This window comes from Thalassophryne amazonica, chromosome 8, assembly GCF_902500255.1.
Source record: "Thalassophryne amazonica chromosome 8, fThaAma1.1, whole genome shotgun sequence".
Classification (NCBI taxonomy): domain Eukaryota; kingdom Metazoa; phylum Chordata; class Actinopteri; order Batrachoidiformes; family Batrachoididae; genus Thalassophryne; species Thalassophryne amazonica.
The window spans coordinates 21,079,324-21,103,747 of NC_047110.1; the positions used below are offsets into that span (position 1 = coordinate 21,079,324).

The following is a 24,424-nucleotide window of genomic DNA, read 5'->3' on the forward strand; positions in this document are numbered from 1 at the left end:
CATCTGCATGCTCATCGTCCTCATCGGGGTCTCGACCTGACTCCAGTTCGTCGTCGTAACCAAACTGAGTGGGGAAATGCTCACATTCGCTGGCATTTGGTACGGCGGAGATGTGTTCTCCTTCCACGGATGAATCCCGGTTCACACTGTTCAGGGCAGATGGCAGACAGCGTGGTGGCATCGTGTGGGTGAGCGGTTTTCTGATGTCAATGTTGTGGATCGAGTGGCCCATGGTGGCGGTTGGGGTTATGGTAGGGCAGGCGTCTGTTATGGACGAAGAACACAGGTGCATTTTATTGATGCATTTTGAATGCACAGAGGATACCGTGACGAGATCCTGAGGCCCATTGTTGTGCCACATCCAAGAACATCACCTCATGTTGCAGCAGGATAATGCACGGCCCCATGTTGCAAGGATCTGTACACAATTCTTGGAAGCTGAAAATGTCCCAGTTCTTGCATGGCCGGCATACTCACCGGACATGTCCACCCTTGAGCATGTTTGGGATGCTCTGGAACCGGCGTATATGACAGCGTGTACCAGTTCCTGCCAATATCCAGCAACTTCGCACAGCCATTGAAGAGGAGTGGACCAACATTCCACAGGCCACAATTGACAACCTGATCAACTCTATGCGAAGGAGATGTGTTGCACTGCATGAGGCAAATGATGGTCACATCAGATACTGACTGGTATCCCCCCCAATAAAACAAAACTGCACCTTTCAGAGTGGCCTTTTATTGTGGGCAGTCTAAGGCACACCCGTGCACTAATCATGGTGTCTAATCAGCATCTTGATATGGCACACCTGTGAGGTGGGATGGATTATCTCAGCAAAGGAGAAGTGCTCACTATCACAGATTTAGACTGGTTTGTGAACAATATTTGAGAGAAATGGTGATATTGTGTATGTGGAAAAGTTTTAGATCTTTGAGTTCATCTCATACAAAATGGGAGCAAAACCAAAAGTGTTGCATTTATATTTTGTTGAGTGTACATTTGGATTACTTGTATTTGGATTACATTTCAAAGTAATCCTACCCAACCTTGTTAGTGAGTGAAAAAGCTGCAGTTCCCAGTATGTACGCTGTCTAGGGAAACAAGTTTGCGATCACCATCCTCATAATCAAACGCAGTTGCTCAGAATAAATGCTGCACATGAGGCCTAACAAAGAGATGGGATGAAACTGTGTGACCTAATGGAAAGAAGCCTTAGGATATCCAGTGAAACAGACTACGTAACAGCACTGCACCTTTATTTTTGGTTACTACATGTTGATTTTTACACGAGGCCAAAATATGGCCGTCAGGTATTGCCATTGATTTCTATTTAATCTGCTCGATGGCGGATGCAGCCTGTGAGCTGTTGCCAGCAGCCGCCATCTTGCTTAGCATTATTCCGCATCATCAGGCATTAGATTAAATAGAAAGAAATGATGCACTGACTTAAACTTGGGTTAAAGTGATCTGAAAATGTTGTTTTGTGCAGTGTTCAGGTGCTGTGACAAGCTGACAAAGGACTGTCAGCTGGTTAAATAAAGGCTAAATAAATAAAAAATAATAATAATAAATTGTGACGTCAGCTGTCATAAGTGTGTATTATATGGAATATAAATGATAAATATATAAATTTCTGAAAGAAAAGGTAAAAAAATTATGTATTTTTTAGTGTCGATCTGTATTCTGTAAAGTAGTGACTTCAGTTTTACTTCCTGAATGCTTTGTCGTGACAAATATCACACCATTCGTGATGTACTTGTGCTATGTGATGCCACATCCAGCAATACCTCAGAGAACCGCTTCAGATCCAGACTGGCGAACACCTAGACAGCTCTGCAATTTTGAGAGTTTCAGAAAATAGGGTGTTAAAATTTTTGAGACAAATATTTCCAACTTTATTTATTTACATTTCTGGAGTGTTATTATGACAGTCCGTGTCAAACCTTGGCCAGTGTTGGAGTTGTTAAATGGTAAAATGGTAAATGGACTGCATTTATATAGCGCTTTTCCATCTGCATCAGACACACAAAGTGCTTTCCAAATAATACCCCACATGCACCCCAGTGTGAGGGTGCTGCCATACAAGGTACTTGCTGGGAGCAACTAGGGAATTAAGGACCTTGCCCAAGGGCCCTTAGTGATTTTCCGGTCAGGCTGGGATTAGAACCGAGGATCCCCTGGTCTCAAACCCAACGTTTTAACCACTAGACAATTACCTCACCTTTGTTTCACAATGTTCATTGAATCAGTGTTGATTCAACTCTCTGCAAGGGTAACGACATGTACGTATGTCAATGCCTAGGTAGCGTAACTTTATCTCAGAACCAATGAGAATTATATCAACTCAGGCATAATGTTAATGTGCACATCTAAAATAAAAAAAAAAAATCATACCAGCACTTAACTGATCCCAGTATTTTAGAATACAGTAGAGGTGGGCGATACCGGGAATTTTGGTATTGATTCGATACCAAGTAAATACAGGCCCAGTATCGCTGATATCAATACCAATACCGATACTTTTTCATATTTAAGTTTCATAGATCCAAAGGATCCAAATGACCTAGGATAGAATTTTGCCAAACATTGTACGTGACAACAAAATACTTTATCACAATCAACATTTTTATTTAAAAAAATATCAATCAACACAAGTTAAAACAAAATCTCCTGAGGTAGAGGGCTGACTCAAGGAGATCGCTGAGTGGGTGGGCCAGGCTGAGCCCACCCACTGGCTGGTGCTGTTGAGCCACGTGACGGCGCAACAACAAAAGACCAGAGGGGGGAGGGTGTGCTGATCCGTGTTGTGTGACACAGTGCAGTGCTGCTGTTACAGACAGAGACTTTGATGAATCTGCGTGCGCAGCAGTCAGTGCATGCGGGAGAGAAAAAAGCTTGAGTATCGATCGTTTTACACAAGGATCGTTCAATATCAATACCAGCGTTGGTATCGATATTATCGATATTAGGATCGACCCGCCCACGTCTAGAATACAGTACATGTAAGCAAGGTTGGGTAGGATTACTTTGAAAGAATACATGTGGATTACATGTATGTATACTGAACAAAAATATAAACGCAACACTTTTGGTTTTGCTCCCATTTTGTATGAGATGAACTCAAAGATCTAAAACTTTTTCCACATATACAATATTACCATTTCTCTCAAATATTGTTCACAAACCAGTCTGAATCTGTGATAGTGAGCACTTCTCCTTTGTTGAGATAATCCATCCCACCTCACAGGTGTGCCATATCAAGATGCTGATTAGACACCATGATTAGTGCACAGTTGTGCCTTAGACTGCCCACAATAAAAGGCCACTCTGAAAGGTGCAGTTTTATCACACAGCACAATGCCACAGATGTCGCAAGATTTGAGGGAGCGTGCAATTGGCATGCTGACAACAGGAATGTCAACCAGAACTGTTGCTCGTGTATTGAATGTTCATTTCTCTACCATAAGCCGTCTCCAAAGGCGTTTCAGAGAATTTGGCAGTACATCCAACCAGCCTCACAACCGCAGACCACGTGTAACTACACCAGCCCAGGACCTCCACATCCAGCATGTTCACCTCCAAGATCATCTGAGACCATCCACTCGGACAGCTACTGGAACAATCGGTTTGCATAACCAAAGAATTTCTGCACAAACTGTCAGAAACTGTCTCAGGGAAGCTCATCTGCATGCTTGTCGTCCTCATCGGGGTCTCGACCTGACTCCAGTTCGTCGTTGTAACCGATTTGAGTGGGCAAATGCTCACATTTGCTGCCGTTTGGCACGTTGGAGAGGTGTTCTCTTCACGGATGATGCGAAGGAGATGTGTTGCACTGCATGAGGCAAATGGTGGTCACACCAGATACTGACTGGTATCCCCCCCAATAAAACAAAACTGCACCTTTCAGAGTGGCCTTTTATTGTGGGCAGTCTAAGGCACACCTGTGCACTAATCATGGTGTCTAATCAGCATCTTGATATGGCACACCTGTGAGGTGGGATGGATTATCTCAGCAAAGGAGAAGTGCTCACTATCACAGATTTAGACTGGTTTGTGCACAGTATTTGAGGGAAATGGTGTGTGATCTGATTACTTTTGGATTACATTTCAAAGTAATCCTACCCAACCCTGCATGTAAGACATTTGAAGTCATGTCAGGGCCATTATTTTCAAACTCTGGGGTCATATCTGGTCCAAGGGCCACCACTTTGAGACCTCTGGTTTATAACATGAAGATTAGCTGATTGTTAAAAAATGTTTTATATGCTGATTGTAATGCATAATTATAAATTATATCAGTGGCTATCTTTAACTTTTGAACCATTAGTTATTCCAAACAATATTAACAGTTTATGCTTCTGAATATTGTGGGGATTACACACAATTATTTGGCATTTAATACATTATTATACAAATATTTTCTGTCTTTACGTTCAGCTCCATTCTGAGTATTTTATTTTATTTTTTTCATTTTCGATCAGGGCAGTGCCGTTTCCCGCTTCAGCAGTTCGTGTGTTGCTGAGCTCATTTCTGAGCATTTGCTATCAACTCCACCAAAAAAATAAGATTAAAATGGGATTTCTCAAACAAATTAACGTTGAAAACTTCAAGTCATGGAAGGGGAAGCAAATTATCGGCCCATTTATGCGATTCAGCTGCATTATTGGCACTAATGGATCTGGTAGGTGAACTTATTCTGTAAACTTTTAGCTAGCAAAAAAAAAAAAAGTTAGCCATTCCAGTTGTTCAACTGAGTGAACTTTAATTTAAATATTAAATTGTAGAATAGTCCTTTTTGTCTTAATGAGAAAACGTTTACACCAATCAGATAAAAATGTTCGCCTGACTAAATTTTAAACTAAATGTGTTGTTTGACCAGACGGACTAAAGCCAGCTAACTTTGAGTAGCTAGCTTAAATTGTTCACGTTTGTGTGCGGATTCCTTCTTATTAATTACGCTGCCGTGATGTGGGACCTCAAAAATGCGTGTGTTGGACATATGTCACATCAAACCAGGGAAGTCCAACATCATGGAGGCGGTGAGCTTCGCCACCGGGGAGCGGGCATCGTCTCTCCGGGTGAAACATCTCAGAGACCTGATCCACGGAGCCCACGTCGGCCGACCCGTGTCTAACAGAGCCAGCGTGTCGGTCACCTACTGCGACGATAACGACCAGGAGACCGTGTTCAGCAGAACCATTTCAGGTCAGAGCTTGTTAAAAGTTAAAGGAAAGGCATCAGAGGTATATGACGTATGTGACTCATACTGATCACATGCATTTGTGATCATTTGAAATGATCACAAATATTTGACTGGTCAAGAATAAGCTTTGAGTGAAGTGAAACTATTATATATTGCGCACTTATGACACGTGAAGTAAATGGTTCAAGCATTTTTGTTATATTTTTTTAATAATTAAGTTTTATGGTGCCCATCTTATTTTCAGAAGGCCCATTAGTCAGAAAATCTGTTGGGTTTCAGTAGAAAAACCTCTGAACAATAAGTGAAAAGTAGAAAATGTCTTCAGCTTTATTTAAGATATAATTCAAAAATAAAACAAACACCAGCCCGAATGAATAACATGCATATGAACATGTACTTATCTCAACATTTAAAATAGAGGAACTGCACAGAAGTCTACAACCACAATTCCAGTGAAGTTGGGACATTGTGAGAAATGTAAATAAAAACAGATTACAATGATTTGCAAAACCTCTTCAACCTATATTCAGTTGAATACACCACAAAGACAAGATATTTAATGTTCAAACTGATAATCTTTTTTGTTTTTGTGGAAATATTTGCTCATTTTGAAATGGATGCCTGCAACACGTTTCAAAAAAGCTGCGATAGTGGTATGTTTACCACTGTTACATCACCTTTCCTTCTAACAACACTCAATAAGTGTTTGGGAACTGAGGACACTAATTGTTGAAGCTTTGTAGGTGAATTCTTTCCCATTCTTGCTTGAAGTATGACTTCAGTTGTTCCAACAGTCTGTCGTATTTTATGCTTCATAATGTGCCATACATTTTCAATGGGATAGACTTTTTTGTTTTTGTGCAAATAGTTGCTCATTTTGAAATGGATGCTTGCAACACATTTTAAAAAAGCTGGGATAGTGGCAACAAAATACTGGTAAACTTGATGAATGCTCAAAAAACACCTTTTTGGAACATTCCACAGGTGAACAGGTTAATTTGAAACAGGTGAATGTCATGATTGAGTATAAAAACAGCATCCCCAAAAGGCTCAGCTGTTCACAAGCAAAGATGGGGCGAGGATCACCACTTTGTGAACAACTGCGTGAAAAAATAGTCCAACAGTTTAAAAACAATGTTTCTCGATGTTCATTTGAAAGGAATTTAGGGATTCCATCATCTACAGTCTATAATATAATCAGAAGATTCAGGGAATCTGGAGAACTTTCTACATGTAAGTGGCAAGGCCGAAAACCAACATTGAATGCCCGCGACCTTCGTTCCCTCAGGTGGCACTGCACTGCATTTAAAACCGACATCAGTGTGTAAAGGATCTTACCGCGTGGGCTCAGGAACAATTCAGAAAACCATTGTCAGTTAACACAATTCGTCGCTACATCTGTAAGGGCGAGTTAAAACTCTACCATGCAAAGTGAAAGCCACATGGATGCTTATTCGCCATCTTTGGACGGATTTCTGTCTTTTTGCAAAATCTCGCCATCTAAAAGAACTAGCAAAACATTAATTTTTATTTCCTCAAATCCGCGAAATGGTATTTTAGCGGAAAAACTCCAAATCGCTGAGAAATTTATCATAAAATGGTGTGTTCAGGGTTCTAGCTAGCGCAAACTTGCGTTACGGCCCGTTACGCTATAATTTTGGACCGTTATGCTTATTTTGGATCATTACGATTTTCAATACAGTGTCTGTAATCAACCGTTTCTGCAGCGCGACTCCAGTTTGAAGTATGAATCGAAGCAATGCTTCAATTCAATGTCTCGTGGCTCTGTGATTCGCTGCTCTTCAGAAGCGGTAAGTCCACTTCTTAACCCCTCTGAAAGCCATTAAAATATCATGAGTCATTTTTGTGTGGATTAAAGTCACTAACTGGGACTCTTGTCTTGTTGCAGTCGAGAAATGAGCTTCAAATGCGCAGCTCTCTGAATCAGGGATGTGGGCTGTCATACCTTGCTTTTCCCCTTTGGGTACCCCTAGAATGGCCAATTTTTAGCTTGAATTTTCAAAAGCTTCCCCCCTTCTGCACCATCCATCCCCCCTGTCGCTTCGCTCCCTTGACATTACCACTATGCTAAAATTTTATCCTAGCTAGAACCCTCTGTGTTTACCGGAGATGGAGGCAGCCATCTTGGGATCCGCAACGTGAAGATGACATGCATTTTGATTGGTTAAAAATCGCGGCGACTCTACCACCGCAGATTCTCTTTACGCTTACATTAGCGGTGCGAGACAAGGCATAGTGCGGTATGTCTCGATGTCCCAGACATCTTTCTCAGCTTCCCGCGCCAAATCTGTCTTCAACAAAATTTCTACCAGTTCACTAGTTCGTCGTTCAATTCGCTTTTAACTTCACAATTCATCACAAACACAGGTATGTTAAAGACTTAATGTTCAGATGAACTTATAGGAGATAATTTAGCAGAATTCATTTTATTTTTTGTCATGAAATATTATGTTAAAGTACCGGGAGTAACAAGCTAGTCTATCCCCCAAGCCTGCATAATTCCTCATGGCGATGGCGTCATGTATAATTGTTGTTGTTGTTGCTCATTTTAGAGCCAATTTGGACTCCCTTTGTTTCCACTACAGTACTACAACTTTTTATTTCTCTCCATTCAATCCAAAGCATTGAGAAGAAACATTTATTGTAGTACACATTCAGGCTCTCCACACACATTTGCAAGAGCACAGCACCCCCCCCCCCCCCACCCCCCCGGGAAAACAGTAAAAGAGTTACACAAATTTAACATTTTATTGTTGTGCATTATTGAATGAATAATAGTAATCAAGTGGCTTTTGAATGCATGCTATGTCGTGCTGTAGGAGATCACAAGAGGAATCTCAGGTTTTTTTTTTTCACTCTATCTTTTTGGCTCATGGGAAACCCAGCGGTGTTAACGAAGTGTGTTGAAATGATAGAAAACCTGCAGATTTCTTTTGTTCCTGAATCTGAATCTGAATCAGTATAGAATGAGTGATTAGATGCCATGTCAGTGTTCAGAGCAGACAAATAGGCTGACTGTATATGTATTTACTATAATAGTATGTTTACATGGTAATGTCATCTGTGATGGCATACAAAAGTGAATTGATCCTAAGCAGAATCTCATCGGTATTATGTTGTTATGTATCTTTATCTAGTCTGAAAGCAATTATCTAGTCTCTAGTCTGAAAGCATTATGAAGTTAACTAGTTCTTTGAATGTTGAGATTTTAATTGCCTAGTCTTTAAGCCCAATCAAAAAACAAACTAAATCAATAACGTTTTTTGCATGAGTTAGCTATATTTGTAAACTATTGTGTTGTTATATTATGTATATACTCCTACAGGATGGTACAACATGCCATACTGCATGAGATCACAAGAGAAATTTAACAGCTGTTTCAAGTCCAAATTTAATCCAAATATTGCACCAAAATGCCCCACAGGGCACTTAAATTCTTAAAATTTCTTTTCTATTTTGTTTTTTCAGAAATCCGAGTCGAATTATGGCTTAAATAAGCAGAATTTGCAAATATAAGTTCTACAGTCTTCTGATATCATATGAAATACTTTTTTTTTTCCAATGGTTGAAAATTTCAAATGTAAATTCAGCAGTGAAAGATGTAAGTGCTAATCGTGTCTTTTGCTTCTTTTTTTTATTTTCTTTATACTTATATCTATTCTCCCTTTTCACAGTTTTGTGTTCAGCCCCTTTCACACTGGCGCAAACGTAGAGCTGTGTATTGTGGCATATCATCTACGCCGAGTTGAGCAGCTCTCCACCCACTTTGCAGCTCTACGCTGAGATTTTGCTCCCTACGCAGCAGTATGTTGAGAGCTACGCGCGTAGGACGGAAGAAATTAAACATGTTTAATTTTTTCGGTGTAGAGCACTGGACACAGAAAATACGCAGTTTTAAGCAGGTCTATGCAGCACAGAGTTACTGCATGCAAGTCGGTGCAACATGGCCATCCTGTACACATCAAAAAACTGAGTGCGTGCATCCAGAGTGAATCAGCTGGAGAACATGATCACGCAGCTGCAGCCTCTGATGGATGTGTGTGCTCAGGACAGGGAATCGAACATCAGCTCATAAATCCAGAAACAGAACACAAACAGCAGGTCGGTTGTTCGCCCTCTCTCCCTCTGTTGCTCGCGCCCTCTCTCTCTCTCTCTGTCTCTCTGTCGCTCTCTCTCTCTCTGTCTCTCTCTCTCTCTCTGTCTCTCTGTTGCTCTCTCCCTCTCTCTCTCTCTGTCTCTCTGTCGCTCTCTCCCTCTCTCTCTCTCTGTCTCTCAGGTTTGATCAAACCTGTAACTTCTTTAAAATAAAAGCGCCGTCGCTGCATGTCAGTGCGATCGTCAGACGCCCTGATCGATCAGGTCTGATCAAACCTGAATAAGCGCTGTGACTCTTCAAAATAAAAGCGCAGTCGCTGCTTGTCAGTGCGGTCATCAGACGACCTGATCGATCAGGTGATCAAACCTGAATAAGTGCTGTGACTCATCAAAATAAAAGCACAGTCACTGCATGTCGGTGCGATCATCAGACGCCCTGATCGATCAGGTCTGATCAAACCTGAATAAGTGCTGTGACTCTTCAAAATAAAAGTGCTGTCGCTGCATGTTGGTGCGATCATCAGACGCCCTGATCGATCAGGTCTGAACAAATCAGCGGACCTGATCGGAGCAACCGGAACTTTAAAAGTTTAAAGAGTCACAGCGCTTCATTTACGACAGCCTTTACCACAACCAGACTCAGCAGCATCTGTACACAATCAAAATGATCCAACAAGACAAATCAATAAATAAATAAAATAATGTTAAATGACTCTGTTTCTGACCCGCACCACACCGTGCAGTAGAGAACTGAACGCACTTCCACAGAGGCAGAAAATAGCAGCTATGACTACATGCGTGGCAGTAATGCAACTGGAAAAACCTCATGGTACAGTCCACTGTTTTCCAAGCACAATGTGTTCTGCACAGCCGGCAGGAGTGAAGTGAAAAAGAGTTGAATTGGTTTTAAATAGCAACAGGGGATACACGTGACTGTGCACACACACTAAGAAGCAAACACATGCAGCTGCAACCAAATCTACGAATGCAATAAACACAGAAAAAGGCTGAGTACGTGTGCATTTCAGGCATACTTAAACAAAACACACCGCTGCAATACGCAGCTCTACGTTTGCTCCAGTGTGAAAGGGGCTTTAGAAATCAATACATATGGATTAGTAACATAATACAGCGACGTAGTAGCCACCAAGGTGGTTTTTTCAGTTGTCTTGCGCACTCCAGCGATATTTTGGGCAGCACGGTGGCTTATAGTGGTTAGCACTGTTGCCTCACAGCAAGAAGCTCATAGGATCGATTCCCACCTGGGGCCTTTCTGTGTGGAGTTTGCATGTTCTGCCCGTGTTTGCGTGGGTTTCCTCCAGGTGCTCCAGTTTCCTCCCACATTTAAAGACATGCAGATTAGGTGAATTGAAAACTTTATAATTGTTCAGGTCTCCCTTGCAAAAGAGGTCTCTATCACAAAGGGACTAACCTGGTTAAATAAATAAATTTTGCCTCCTGCACCTTTCAGTCCACCCGCAATAAAAGTCAAATATTGATGTGAAAAATGTTTGTATGTCGTTTTACATGATGTGTAAATTGTCAGTATCCCCATGGGTGCTAGGCTTCCGTCATATGATTGATTTCAGTCAAAATCATAAATTCAGATTTTGATATTTCCGTATAATTAATTATTCCTATACTGCTATCACACATCTCTGCTATATGAGTGGTGTCATCTCCCGCTGTTTTAGCACAAAACGTTGTGGGAATCTGACCGTGTGCAAACCCATTTTTCACATAATCAACTACAGCTCTTTATTTGATTCTGTTTACATCCAGATGACACAAACCATGACAAAACACAAACGTTAAACAAAGTCCGATGATCAGAGAACGATCTGTGCATCTTGGCGGAGACCACAGCCCATGTAGCCGAGGAGGAGCAGCCAGAAAAATGGCCCAATGTGCGGGGCGCTGCAATCGCTGGCCCATCTGGGGAGGGGGCCCCGCCGGCGCAAAGGGTCACGGAGGCCAAGGATGGTGCACGTGGGTGCTAATCTTTGGTTTGTTGAGGCCGAAGGATTTTAAGGCTTGTCTGTGAAAGAAAAGAGTCAAGACATTGACCGTTTGTCAAATAACAGGCTTTTTAATACAAAGTACTCCAGACACTGTGCCAACCAGGGTGTCCTGATTAGAAGAGTGAAAAGTGTGGCTGTCTGAGCCCAGCTTTTATCCACATCAGGGCAGGAGAAAATTACGCATACAGTGTTAACGGAATGCATCTGTCTGAGCAGGGGGCCGTTACACATACAGATTGACAGGGCTGTCGAACAGTACATTTAGTTAAAACAGAACATTTAGTAAAACATGCAGTATTTATCGTTTTAACTGTGATAACACTTGGAAAGTATCATTTTAACAGGTTGTATGAGGTCTGTGAGAAAAGTATCTGACCTGGGGATTACACAGATTAAGGAGTGATCCAGACGGTTTAAAGACGGCCCACAACTGCTGAGAGCGCGCCGTGCTCCGAGCGCCGATCGACAGGCTCACACCCCGCTGAAACAACCAGATCATTTCCAACGTGAAGGCTTTGTTGATCCGGGACGTCGTCTGACTTTCACAAAAAGGCAGAAGGCGTGGACATCAGCACTTTTTCGGCACATTCCACTGTTACAGGAGTTTTTTTCATGGAAACAAAAGCGGAGGGACACGCCACGGAGCCGTTCATTACGTGGCACAAAACCACCTCTGTGTTGGTCTCACAGGACGGCTTTCAGGTGGATTTCAGACGGCTGTCGGTTGCTTTTCAGTCGTGTGATTATCCGAGAAATGAGCTGGACATGCCCCAACATGTCCTGTGAGGCTTCATCACGGCGTTGCTTTGCGCCATTCAGCTTCACCGCGACGCACGGAACTCTGCTCCTCTTTCCATGACAAAAACTCCTGTAACAGTGGAATTTGTCGTTCATTTCTAAACTGGATGCTGTCTTGATCCTGTATGTCGTCTAACTAGCACAGGAATTGTGAAAAGACGTGGACATCAGCACTTTTTCGGCACATTGAGACAGACGTGCGGAGGGGTTCCGCGCGTCGCGGTGGAGCCGCATGGCGCAAAGCAACACCGTGATGAAGCCTCACAGGACATGTTGGGGCATGTCCAGCTCATGCTCAATTTCTCGGATAATCACACGACTGAAAAGCAACCGACAGCCATCTGAAATCCACCTGAAAGCCGTCCTGAGAGACCAACACAGAGGTGGTTTTGTGCCACGTAATGAACGGCTCCGTGGCGTGTCCCTTCGCTTTTCTTTCCATGAAAAAAAAACTGTAACAGTGGAATGTGCCGAAAAAGTGCTGATGTCCACGCCTTCTGCCTTTTTGTGAAAGTCAGACGACGTCCCGGATCAACAAAGCCTTCACGTTGGAAATGATCTGGTTGTTTCAGCGGGGTGTGAGCCTGTCGATCGGCGCTCGGAGCGCGGCGTGCTCTCAGCAGTTGTGGGCGGTCTTTAAACCGTCTGGATCACTCCTTAATCTGTGTAATCCCCATAAAATCGTCCCTGAAAGCCATATGAATTTTCCAAACGGTGTCCACCTGGAGGTCTGTCACAGTTTCTGGAAAAAAATTGATGCAGCAAAGCTCCAAATCGTTCAGACATGTATTCGCAATAAAAAAACGACGAGAGGGGTGGACCAGTGCTGACACAAAGCCTGCTCACAGGCGAATGACGCAGCCGACAGGCGTGAAAAAACTCATGCATGCGCACGAAGATTCAAGCTTGGCTGATGCAATCACACGTGATTCAAATCCATATGTTTTTTGAAAAAAATAAAAAGGTCGGATACTTTTCTCACAGACCTCGTATGACTGTTTTCTGTCAAAATCAAAATTAATATCAGTACAACCCCATGTGAAAAATAAGAGATGCCCACCCAACCAGCTTGTAGTTTGTTTGAAAAAAAAAAAAAGAGTCTTGTAAAATAAAATAATGAGTCCTGTATACATACATTTGAATTGAATTTTGACATTAAAATCCTTCTATTGTGGTGCGATAGCTATCACTGCTTAAGGTGAAGTTATAAGATAAAATAAAAGTATGTGAAAAATTTACATTCATAGTGGATTCAGTTTACTATTATTGATTAAAATATGATTTTACAGTGAAATGATTAAGATATTCTCCAGAAAATTGAGAACTGAGAACACTGATTTTTCTAAGTAAGAATTGTGTGTCAAGAATCTACCAGAATGCACCAAAATGCAACATTTAAAAAAAAATTTCTGTGGGAGCATGCCCCTGAACCCCCCCTAGAGGACTTCGTGCCTTTGATGCTTGTGTTGTGTGGCTTCGCCGCACAATCCATCCAGTGCCAAACAGTTTCAGTCAAAAAATCTATGTATCCCACAAATGCTGACATCAGCACTGGATGGAAAAATTGGTGTTGTTGCATTTCCCATTTATATAAGTGAAAAAGAATGTAATTTAAACCAATTTTTCACGAGTGACATTCGAATCCTCCTCCGTGCACAATGCGGACTCAATCGTGTTAAGTGTGAAGGGGCCCTCAATGTTGGCAGGTCTGTATTTTGTTAAGATAGGTCATAAAAATGAAGAATAATATGTTTTAAATCCCATGGCTTTGTTTTATTACTTCACATTACATTTGAAGAATAATGAAATATTTTGAGGTAATGTTTCAGTATTTTACAAAATTGAATTTCAAATGTTTTTTTTACCTCTCATGCAGCATTTAAGATAAACTGCTAGGTTCTTTAAATATTGTCATTCAAATCATTGAGTACCACAAATGAAATTATGTTCGCCTTTATTGGAGCAATAACAGAACACTGAAATATTGCAGTGCCTGTGTCCATACAATTATCAAAAATATATGCTTAGATGCCTCTAGGCCTGAGTAAAAATGACTGTTTTTTGTTCAAAACAACTGACATTTAGTGCATTTCTTTAGGTGACTCATCTGAGTATCGCATCAATGGTGCCCATGTTACTCACGCCAGATACACAGAAGAGTTGGAGAAGATTGGTATTATCACCAAAGCTCAGAACTTTCTGGTCTTTCAGGTAACAGTCTGGATGGTATTCTGACAGAACAAATGTATTCACGTAAAGATTTTTTTTCATGGTAGAACAGTCATAGATTTCAAAGAACATTGTCGTGACACAGCCTCTGTGTTGGAACATTTGAAGAGCTCATAAGATTTCAAACACAATACAAAAATACACACATACAAAACTAGCAGGATCTTGTAATAGAGAACAGTGTATCAAAGAAAGTCAGATACAGAGTGTACAGTAAATAATGCGCCATCTCTTGAGCATTCACCGTCACAATGACTTTAAAAACAAGAATTGGGTGCACAAGTCTGAATGTACTTTGGATCATGTTTCATCTATACAGGGTCAAAATTATACATCCACGCTCAAATATATACATACACCCGTCACAAATATTTTGTTAAATGTCCTTTAGCAAGCTCTACCTTGACCAGACACTTTGGATAGCCATCAGCAAGTTCCTGGCATAATTCTGGCAAGATATTTTCCATTCTTCTTGAAGAATTGGCAGATCTCATTTAAATTGGTTGGTTTCCTGGCATGGACCCGACTTTTAAGTGTAATCAAGAAATTTTCAAAAGGCTTGCGGTCAGGGCTTTGGGAAAGCCATTCCAGAACCTTAATGTTAGCTTGCTTTTTCCAACCCACAGCCAGTTTTATGTGAGTTTGGGATCATTGTCCTGTTAGAACACCCATTTGTGGCCAAAGTCAACCATTCTAGCTGTTGGTTTGAGGAGACATTGAGGAATTTAAAGTAGTCCTTCTTTATTTCATCAACTTTGTGCAATGCACCAGTACCACTCGCAGTAAAACAGCCCAAGAGCATGATGCTACCACCACCATGCTTGACAGTTGGTACCGTGTTCTTAGGTTTGACCTTTACTCCTCCAAACATACCTCTTATCATTGTGGCCATATAGCTCAATTTTTTGTCTTGTGTGACCAAAAAACGTTTTTCTAGAAAGCGTTTGGCTTGTCCATATCTGCAGCTGCAAATTTCAGTCCAGCTGGAACTTGTTTTGGAGCAGGGGTATTAAGTGAATGTATATACATACATTCACTTAAACTAAAGAGGATCCAACAAAAATTGTTGTGCACCCAATTCTTATGTTTTAAATTAATTAAAGATGTATGATGTACAATCATTCCACCCTGGCAAAAGAACAATTCAAGGACATCATTAAAAACCCAAAATTACAGTGATGGCCATGATGAGTGTATGTAAAGGTCAGACCACAACTGTAGGTTAATAATAGGTCATTTATAGAAAATAAACAAGGTCATAGAAAATAAACAAGAAATTATAAATACTAAATGAAGGTGGTTCTATTTCATTCTTCCTGACCACCAGAGGGCAGTGGTTAGCGCCTGAATTATTCCACATGCTCTTGCACATTAGTGGGTGTGACCTTGGTAACATCAACCAACAATATATAAGACCGTGTCACCGAACATTAATTTATTTTTCCATCGCTCGCATGAGAGCAGAAGGTCGAATTGTTTGGCTCGCTTGTGTTGTGGGAGCCTCGCGACCTTTTTGGTTGGAGTTACACATACACGTCCTCCAGAGGCTGTAAGACTACTATTTCTTTCCTTAGCTAGGCTACTGCTCACGGTGAATAAACCTGCTTACAACGAGTAAATGATTGGTGGCTTAACTTGTTACCACTAATGCTTATGGGACAAGCCAGGACATGTCGCGCTGTCTTTGACCGCTGTAGCATGAATGTTTAACCTGTTATTTGTTGGCATTTATGTTAGTCACACACTGCTGGCATATTCTTTAAATTGACCTGCATGTTACGTTTGTTTCCCACATGTAGCCAGCTAACTTGTCTGTGGTTAACTACTCTATCTGCTGTTATCTCACAATGCAAACCATTGCTTTCTTTAGGTGGCACAAGTAAACATTGCATCTCCGCTCTTAAGGTGGACTATTGCGGCATGTAATACAACAAACATAAACATTGAGAACCTTTCTAACAGCCACCTCCGAATATATGAAATCTATTTGCTCCACAGAAAGGTGACAAAATTTTTAGTGTCACTAAGAGGTGACATTCATTGCAGTGCTGTCTTCCCCCTCACCAGTCGGGACAGCTGGCGGAATGACCAGCCTGGCAAGTGGCCCTGTACAGTCACAATCTCCGATCTTCACATCCGCTGACCGGATATGACCATCAGCGCCGGATATGACCAACAACCTCTCAGGTCTTGGATGATGCAGGCGACTATTGAAGTCCTGAATTAGGAACCTGGTAGAGGGGTGATGAGGGTCTAGCACAATGGGATGCACTGCTGTCTGCTCAAGGCCTACAGCCCGACAGAGTCTGCCGCTGACAGGGATAATGCCTTCTTGTTCATTCATCTCAGGTGACAAGGTGAGCAGTCGGCTGCTGGGTGAGATGGGTTTGCCTGCCTTAAGGAGCCGCAACTCATTTGGAAAACTCTCCTGCTGGGCTTGCTGGAGTATAAGGATCTCCGCCCTGCGGTAATCTTCAGCAGTACAGCTGTCAGTCTGCTGTCTGACCTGGCCTCCTTGGGTAGGTGTTCGATGACATTTGACACGTTGCTTGCCCTCTGGCAAAGTTCAAATCCTCCAGATACAAGAAGCTCTCGAAGTCTGTCTGCTAGATGTCTGGTGTCCTCAGGCTTAGGAAGATTTTGCAGTAGGTGGTCTACAAAGAACCACCTGTCGATCGAGAACTTCACGGCGTCTCCTGACTGGCTGTGATCAGCTATGTGGTGCTGCAGGGCGAACGTGGCACAGCATGGACTGCAGGTGGTGCCGAATGGTAGAACCTACCACTCAAACATTGCCGGAGGGTCATCCCGGGTTACATCACACCACACAATCCGCAGGAGGGCACGGTCTTCAGGCAGGAGGCGGACTTGGTGGAACATTGCCTTTATGTCGGCACTTAGGGCGACAGTGTGTTCCCGGAAACGCAGCAACACTCCTAGAAGTGAAGCCCCAAGAGTGGGTCCAGGCAGCAGCATCTCATTCAGGTTTTGGCCTCTGTACTGATAGGAGCAACTGAAGACAACCCAGTTCTTATTGTTGTGATTCACCATGTGGTGAGGGATGTACCACTCGGCATGACTGCTTCTTTGGTGGCATGAAGTAGAGGCATATCTAGCTTGCGCAAAAGGGGGTGGCATAGGGCTGGACTCCTGCTACTTCCACACGGGTGGTCTTTGCTTCCAACAGAGCCACAGCTGCTTGGTCTTGCGTCGACCTGATTATGATCTTCTGAGTCTTGTATGGAAAGGTATACAGCTGCCACAGCCTCTCAACGTGCTTAAAGAGCTCTGACATGTGGGGGAACAGACATCACCAGACACTGCTGGGGGCGTAGAGTTTGCTGGACAGGTCTTGCTGGTCCCTGAAGAGTCCACCCCAATCTGGTCCGAACAGCAGCGGGCCCACCTGGAGGACATAGTCTGACTGGCTCAATGGAGGTGATCAGATGTGGGTGGTCAGAACCGATAAGCACCAGGGGTCTGACTTTTTGAAAGGACTTGATAGGTAAGCCAACTAGGTGAGTGTACCTTTTCTGGAGACTGTCTACTGCGTAGGACTGGTCGGCTAGACCAAGGCGGGATGAGGTAAAGGCCTTGGAGATGAGGAATCTGGTCTTAGGTTGATCAGCGGGAGAGATGTGGAAAGACACGGTAGAGCCGCAGGTCTTCTTGGTTGCCTTGGATGCCAAGCTCTTGAGCTGCTGCTGACAGAAGCATAGTCCTTTCAGACCCGTTATCCAAGATAGCGTAGGTGTTTATTGTGCGACTTCCGTGATGGAGGAGCACCCTGACAACCTTCAGTAGAACCCGGTGGTCCTCTGGTGGTCGGTCGACATAAAGGATCTCAGTGGTTTAACTCACTAGACAACTTTCTTCTTTGTTGTCCAGTCTCAATGATCTATCATTGGCTTCGTGTAAAACCAGTAGATGTTTCCCTTGGCATAGGCTGCAGGGGTTCTTTAAGTCACACTGGGCTGCCTGGTGAGGCCTTGCACAGCGCCAGCACCTCCTGTTGGCCTTTATCCACTCTCTGAGCTGTTCCCTTGAGATCTTCTTTAGTACACTGACTGAGGAAGTGTTCTTCATTTTCACAGAAGGGACAGTAGAGCTTGGCTCTACTCTTCTTCCCTTTGGTGCATTTCCCATTGTTCTGTTCAGGCTCCTGAGCTCCATGGAGGACTGCCACAGACTTCCGCCTTTGGTAACCCTCTGATCTGGGGATGTGCTTCTCTCTCTGCCCTTCGGTTAGTCTCTCTGCCCATCAAAGTCTTGACCCCACGATTCATATTGTAGCCACTGAGCAAGATCATTAAGTGTGGCTACAGCACCGGGGTGTTTAAAGGTGCACCAACGGAAGTCAGCTGTTTGCTCGAGAGGTAGCTTGCTTAACAACCTCACTACATGCGACCCGCAGCGAAGTTCCACATCCCCTTTGGGCCTAAGGTCTTCAGAAGGCCAACCAGTGACTGTATGTCGAGGGCAAACTACTCGAAGGCTGCAGTGTCACCACGGCAGATAGGACACTGGTTATTTTCTTGATGGCTATTTGGTGTGGCTGACCAAATTTATCATTAAGGGCTGACGTGGTGTTATGTTAGGGCGTGGGGGAGTTCAAGTAGGAGTCTGCTATCAGCTTTGTCTCTTCAAACTTAAGGTGGTCGACCAGAATCTGGTACTTGAACAGCTTGGTCCCCTCGATAGGTAAAAGGTTTTCCAGGGGTATTTTTAATCGTGCCCACTCACACGGGTCACGGTGGCTGAAGTTAGGGATGGTTGGGCGTAGACCCCTGTATACCTGTTCAGCGGCTTGGTGCTGAGTTATGGTGCAATGGAATAGGGGTATGCTGGTCCTGACTCTGCATCTATCTAACTTGTTGGGTGGAAACTGGAAAGGTGGCAGGCTGCTGTGGTGTATAGGCTGCTGGGACAATGGTGCTCGGTGGGGTAGAGGCTATGAGTATGCAGGCTGGTGGAAGTTTGGAGGCTGTCTAGGTGCATAGGCATAGGCAGTGGCACAAGATTTAACTGTGAGGGCAAGAGGAGGAGCCACAGGTTGATATCGGTAGTGAGGCTGCTGAGGTGTAGACGTTGCAGCGTGGATTGTAGCTGTCTGGAATGGATTGTATGTAGTTTATTGAAAGTGGTCAGGAGGCGGTGCAGGGGAATATCGAGCAACATAATTTGAACTGCTGGATGGAGGAGGCCGTGAGGTCAGGTCCTCTCGGTATGGGCAGTGTTCAGGGTACGTGGCTGTCCTGTATGCTGGGTACGTCTCCTCTCTACCGTTATTTGGTGCCCCATGTAATTGAGTAGGCTCAAAATGCATAGGTGGAGGGCCACAGGCCCGCCGCAGTGATGTCACGTGACTGTTTGCTGACATGGCCTGATCCTTAATTAGCTGGAGCTCCACCATTAGGCTATCCAACCTTTCCACCATTAATTGCTCTGATGGCTCCTTGCTGATTTCCATGTCAGGCCACGGTGGGGGGGTCAGACCAGTCCTCTTCATCCCCAACACCAGCAGCCGCAGCAGAAAGTGGTGTATCTTGCAGAGGACTATTCACTGTGCCAGTTAACCTCCCCATTTTCGCTTGAACATCACAGGGTCTCTGCACATTAGTGCGTATGTGTGATGTGCTGTGACTGTCGTAGCATGGCACTCTCTTTCTGTATCACTCTGATTTCCTCCCTCAAGGTGCGTTCTCAGCTTGGATGGGGCAGTGTGAGTGGATCTCGTATCCTTTCCCTTGGTTCCCTCTCTCTGCACCGTAGTTGGGCGTAGCTGGGTTTCTGGACCGTATGTCTGCTGCTCTCGGTAGTACAGGTCCGCCTCATCTGGAGCAGCATCCCTCCGGCAGTGGTCAATATAAGGGTAGTAAGGGGAATTCAGGGTGATCATCGTAGCCACGCCCTCTTCTTGAGATGACTGCACTTCCTCTTGCCCATGCCTGTCTCTCTGCCTGTGCCCGGCGTAGTTGCCCTCATAGTCATCGAGGTGGGCTAGTGGCGTGTCAGATGCTTAGGCCGTGCTCTGTAATACTGCTCTTCATACTCCATGTAGTCCAGGGGTAAAGGGAGCTATCCGACTCGAAGGACCATAAATGTTATGTAGACCAGATTTAAAGGACTGTATGGGGTTGGCTTGTGATGGTAATAAGCCTCTTTCATCCCCGGGGCGTCAGTCATGACACAATAACAGGAGATAATGGTTCAGTTTGGGCAGTTTACTGAACAGTTGCAGGCACAGGTGAGTTACAGGCATAAAAGTGTATCTGGGGAGGAGAGTGCACATGGGGGTGTGTGTGTGGTTATTCAATAATGACACACACTGGCGCTCTCTTAAGGTGGCACAGCTAAACGTTGCACCTCCGCTCTTACAGTGGACAATTGAGGCATGTAATACAACAAACATAAACATTGAGAGCCTTTCTAACAATTTGGCTTGTTACCGTTAATGTTTGTATTAATCTAATTGCACTGTGCGCAGTGCAGGTTGTGATGCAGTATGACTTAGACCACATGCCATCAGTTGTCACTGTCATTAGTGGCCTTTTTGTGGTGCCCGCTCATGCTGTCTATCCAGAAGCCCATTGTCCACTGCCTCAGTGTAGGGTCACCGATGAGCTCCTCACCAAGAGCTATGACACAGCGGCTTGCATTGGTCTTCTCACCTTGTACTTGCAGTCTCATGGTCTCTGCAGGACGCTGGCACTGACAGTGACACACAGAGCCTGAGTAATGCTTTGCCCTAGGCTTTTGCCTACATGTCATGAGAACCTGATGTCCACCCTGACCATACCCTGATGCCAAGTGTGGTTAGCCCAATCTCTATTATCTGAGGCATGCAGGGGATCACTACAGACCCTACCTATCATCCCAAGCCAGGTTTTCGGCCCTGTGGACCAACAGACTCTGGAACATGCTGGGTTTGGCAGCCAGTACGAGCCACTGATCATTTTTTCACCAGAAACAGCTTGACTGGTGGTCGGCCTTGGTCTAAGACCAATGAGTGGTTACCACATTAGTCAGTTGCTACAATATTAAGTTCAATCGTCATCCCTCCAAGTTCAATGGGGTAAATGTTACGGTTATTACAGAGCCAGAGAGGTCTCTTTTTCTCATGCAAGAAATTGTAGAGCTCCTGAAGAAAGAAACCATAGCACAGGTTCATAGTTTGGATCAGTTAAGAGGGTTGTATTCAATTTATTTTCTAGTTTCAAAAAAGGATGGTGATTTTTGTCCTATTCTTGACCTCAGAATTTTAAATTATTATGTGATAGTGCCGCATTTTCGCATGCTCCACACAACGGGCAGTGGGACTGGCTTACCAGTGTGGACCTGAAGGATGTCTATTTCCGTATTCCAGTGGCAGTTCACCACAGCTAGTTCCTCTGGTTTGCCATCGAGGGACGGGCATACCAGTTCCACGTCCCTCCCCATATGTTCACCAGGTGTGTGGCAGCAGCTCTCTCTCCTTTGCTGGCTCATGGGATATGGATTCTTCCATACCTAGACGACTGGCGTGTGTGTACTCTGAGCCAGAGGCAAGCACTCAATGACACTTTGACTCTACTGAACCACGTGCTGCAGCTAGGGCTCTCTTTGAATTTTGCAAAAACCTTCTTGACTCAAAGCCAACACGTGATTTTTATTGGCATTGCAGTCGACTCACTGGTCATGAGAGCTTGCCCATCCCCACAAAGAGTGGATGATCTTCTCACTCTGGTCTCCTGTGTTTGCAGGAATACAAGACTGACATACGGTCTACTCCTCTAGCTGATGGAGAAGCTGACTGCAGTGTCAGTCGTATCTCTGGGACTCCTGTTTTTGTGCCCCTTACAAACTTGGCTCAACAGCTTGGGCCTCAACCCCAAGCTGCATTAAAACAGGTCTGTGCATCTTCCCAGCTGGTGCCTTTGACATCTTCGACCCTGGGGAGACAGGGAGTTCAAGACACGTGTTTTCCTCTGGGCTCTCTGCACTCCCACCAGGAGTTCATACTAACAGATGCCTCACTTTCAGGCTGGGGAGCAGTGTGGAACCACAGAATGGTCAGGGGTGTCTGGAGTCCTTGGGAGAAGCTTCAGCACATCAATGTGCTAGAGCTGCGGGCTATGCAGGCACTGGCCTGTATGCTCTGAGGCATCTCTCCCCTGCCTTAGAGGGGAAACGTGTATGTTCGGTCAGACAGCACATCAGCAGCCTATCATATAAACTATCAAGGGGGCACCAGGACTGTTCATTCCCTGAGAGAAGACCAGAAGCTGCCCCAGTGGCCTTTGCCTCACTTGCACAGTGTCACAGCTGTGCATCTGATGGGCGTGCAGAACTGTGCTGCAGATTTGCTCTCATGACAGAAACCATCACCGGGCGAGTGGTGACTGAACCGAAATGTGGGTAAAATGATCTGGGAAAGGTATGGCAAGGCAGAAGTCAATCTGTTTGCCTCGAAGGCCTCAACACACTGTCACCTGTGGGGCTCCTTCTCAGAACTGAACTCACCCTTGGCTGGGCGGTCTCCTGTATGTGTTTCCTCCTCTTCTGTTGATCATGCTGACACTACACAGGATATGCATGAGCGATCACACAATGTTGCTGGTAGCCCCATACTAGCTGAGCAGGACATGGTTTCTCATGATTGTGATGCTCCTTAGCGGGGAGCCGTTGCCTCCTTAGAGGAGGGACCTTTTGTCACAGTTGGAGGGGTGCATTTGGCATCCTCACCCAGAACGTCTTCAGTAGGGGTGCCGGAAAAAAATGGATTCACGTCCAAATTGTGATTCTTATTTATTAAGATTCTGAATGGATCCAAAATGTTCAAGAATCGATTTTTAAAAAGCATTTTTTTTTAACATTTTCTTGCTTACTCGCTGCGTGTACTGTGTGTCAGGCAACGGCCTCCATACTGCAGCGTCCCCGCTAGGGGAGGGGCCGGCGTGCTTCAAACATTTGTGAGCTGCAGCTTAGCATGGCGGGCAAAGAGCTAATTCAGCCAGCACCGTCTTTGCTGAAGGAAAATGTTTGGGCGCATTTTGGATTTTATTATTTGCTGTGTAAGAAGGAGCTTGTCATGACTTATGCAGTGTGCAAAATCTGCAAAATGAAAGTCAAGTACTTCGGAAACACCTCAAATCCTCAAGACCACATGCTGCGGCATCACCCAGAGCTAAAAGAAGCAGAGCAGCAGTCTCTGCCGTCTACTGACCAGCGCACACTCCATCACTTCACTAAACTGCCAGCCAACTCTGAACAAGTAAAACGGATAAGTAAATTTACATCACAAAATCACTTGATTAACCTTGTAAAGCTGCATTTTCTTAAACATAAACATTTTTTAAGTAATATAACTTTCTCAGAGCTGTTTCAATCGAAAATCGATTCTGAATCGAATCGTCACCCCAAGAATCGGAATCTAATTGAATCGTGAGTTGTAAGATTCACATCCCTAGTCTTCAGCTGTATGTGTGGCCCCTCCATGCTGAACTCTTGTTATCAAGCTGTTGCACTGACTGTACTGAATGCCTGTGCACCAGTAGGGCTTTAAATGATAGATGGAAGCTTTTTAATCATTGGTGCAGTACACAGGGTGTAGACTCAAGAGTGTTCCTCTGTGCCAGTGGTGCTTAGCTATCTTCAAACATTGTTTACAGTGATCTTTCTGTCTCTACTATTAAGGTCTATGTTGCTGCTGTCTCTGCTCAGCACATTATGGTGGACGGTCGGTCTCCAGCTGTAGCCACTGAGGGTTACATGTGTGCCATCCTGGGATCTTCCTTTGGTCCTGGAGGACTTATTTTCTCCATCATTTGAGCCAATGAGAGGTGATGACCTCAGATGGTTGTATGTTAAGACTGCATTCCTCCTTGCAATTTCATCCGCAAAGCATGTTTGGGAGTAGGAATGCACCGATTCACATTTTTCACTTCCGATCCCGATACCTGCCAATACCGATGCTATTTTGATAGCAGAGCTCTGTTTGCTTAAATATCCTTATTATCGTTGTTGGTTTTATATGACGATATTTTGTATTAAAATGGAGACCTAAAGGTTCAGCTA

At 44.1% G+C, this 24,424-nt stretch overlaps 1 protein-coding gene across 1 annotated transcript in view; it reads left to right on the forward strand.

Annotated features, from left to right (window-relative positions):
* The first annotated feature begins 4,561 nt into the window (after positions 1–4,561).
* The window catches only part of smc1b (structural maintenance of chromosomes 1B), a 164,029-nt gene continuing 144,166 nt past the window's right edge, over positions 4,562–24,424 (forward strand). Inside the window, exons 1-3 of the mRNA XM_034175841.1 lie at positions 4,562–4,682; positions 5,018–5,206; positions 14,238–14,350. Of these exons, the coding sequence (XP_034031732.1) occupies positions 4,574–4,682; positions 5,018–5,206; positions 14,238–14,350 (411 nt within the window). The 5' untranslated portion in view covers positions 4,562–4,573. The remainder of the gene's footprint in view (positions 4,683–5,017; positions 5,207–14,237; positions 14,351–24,424) is intronic.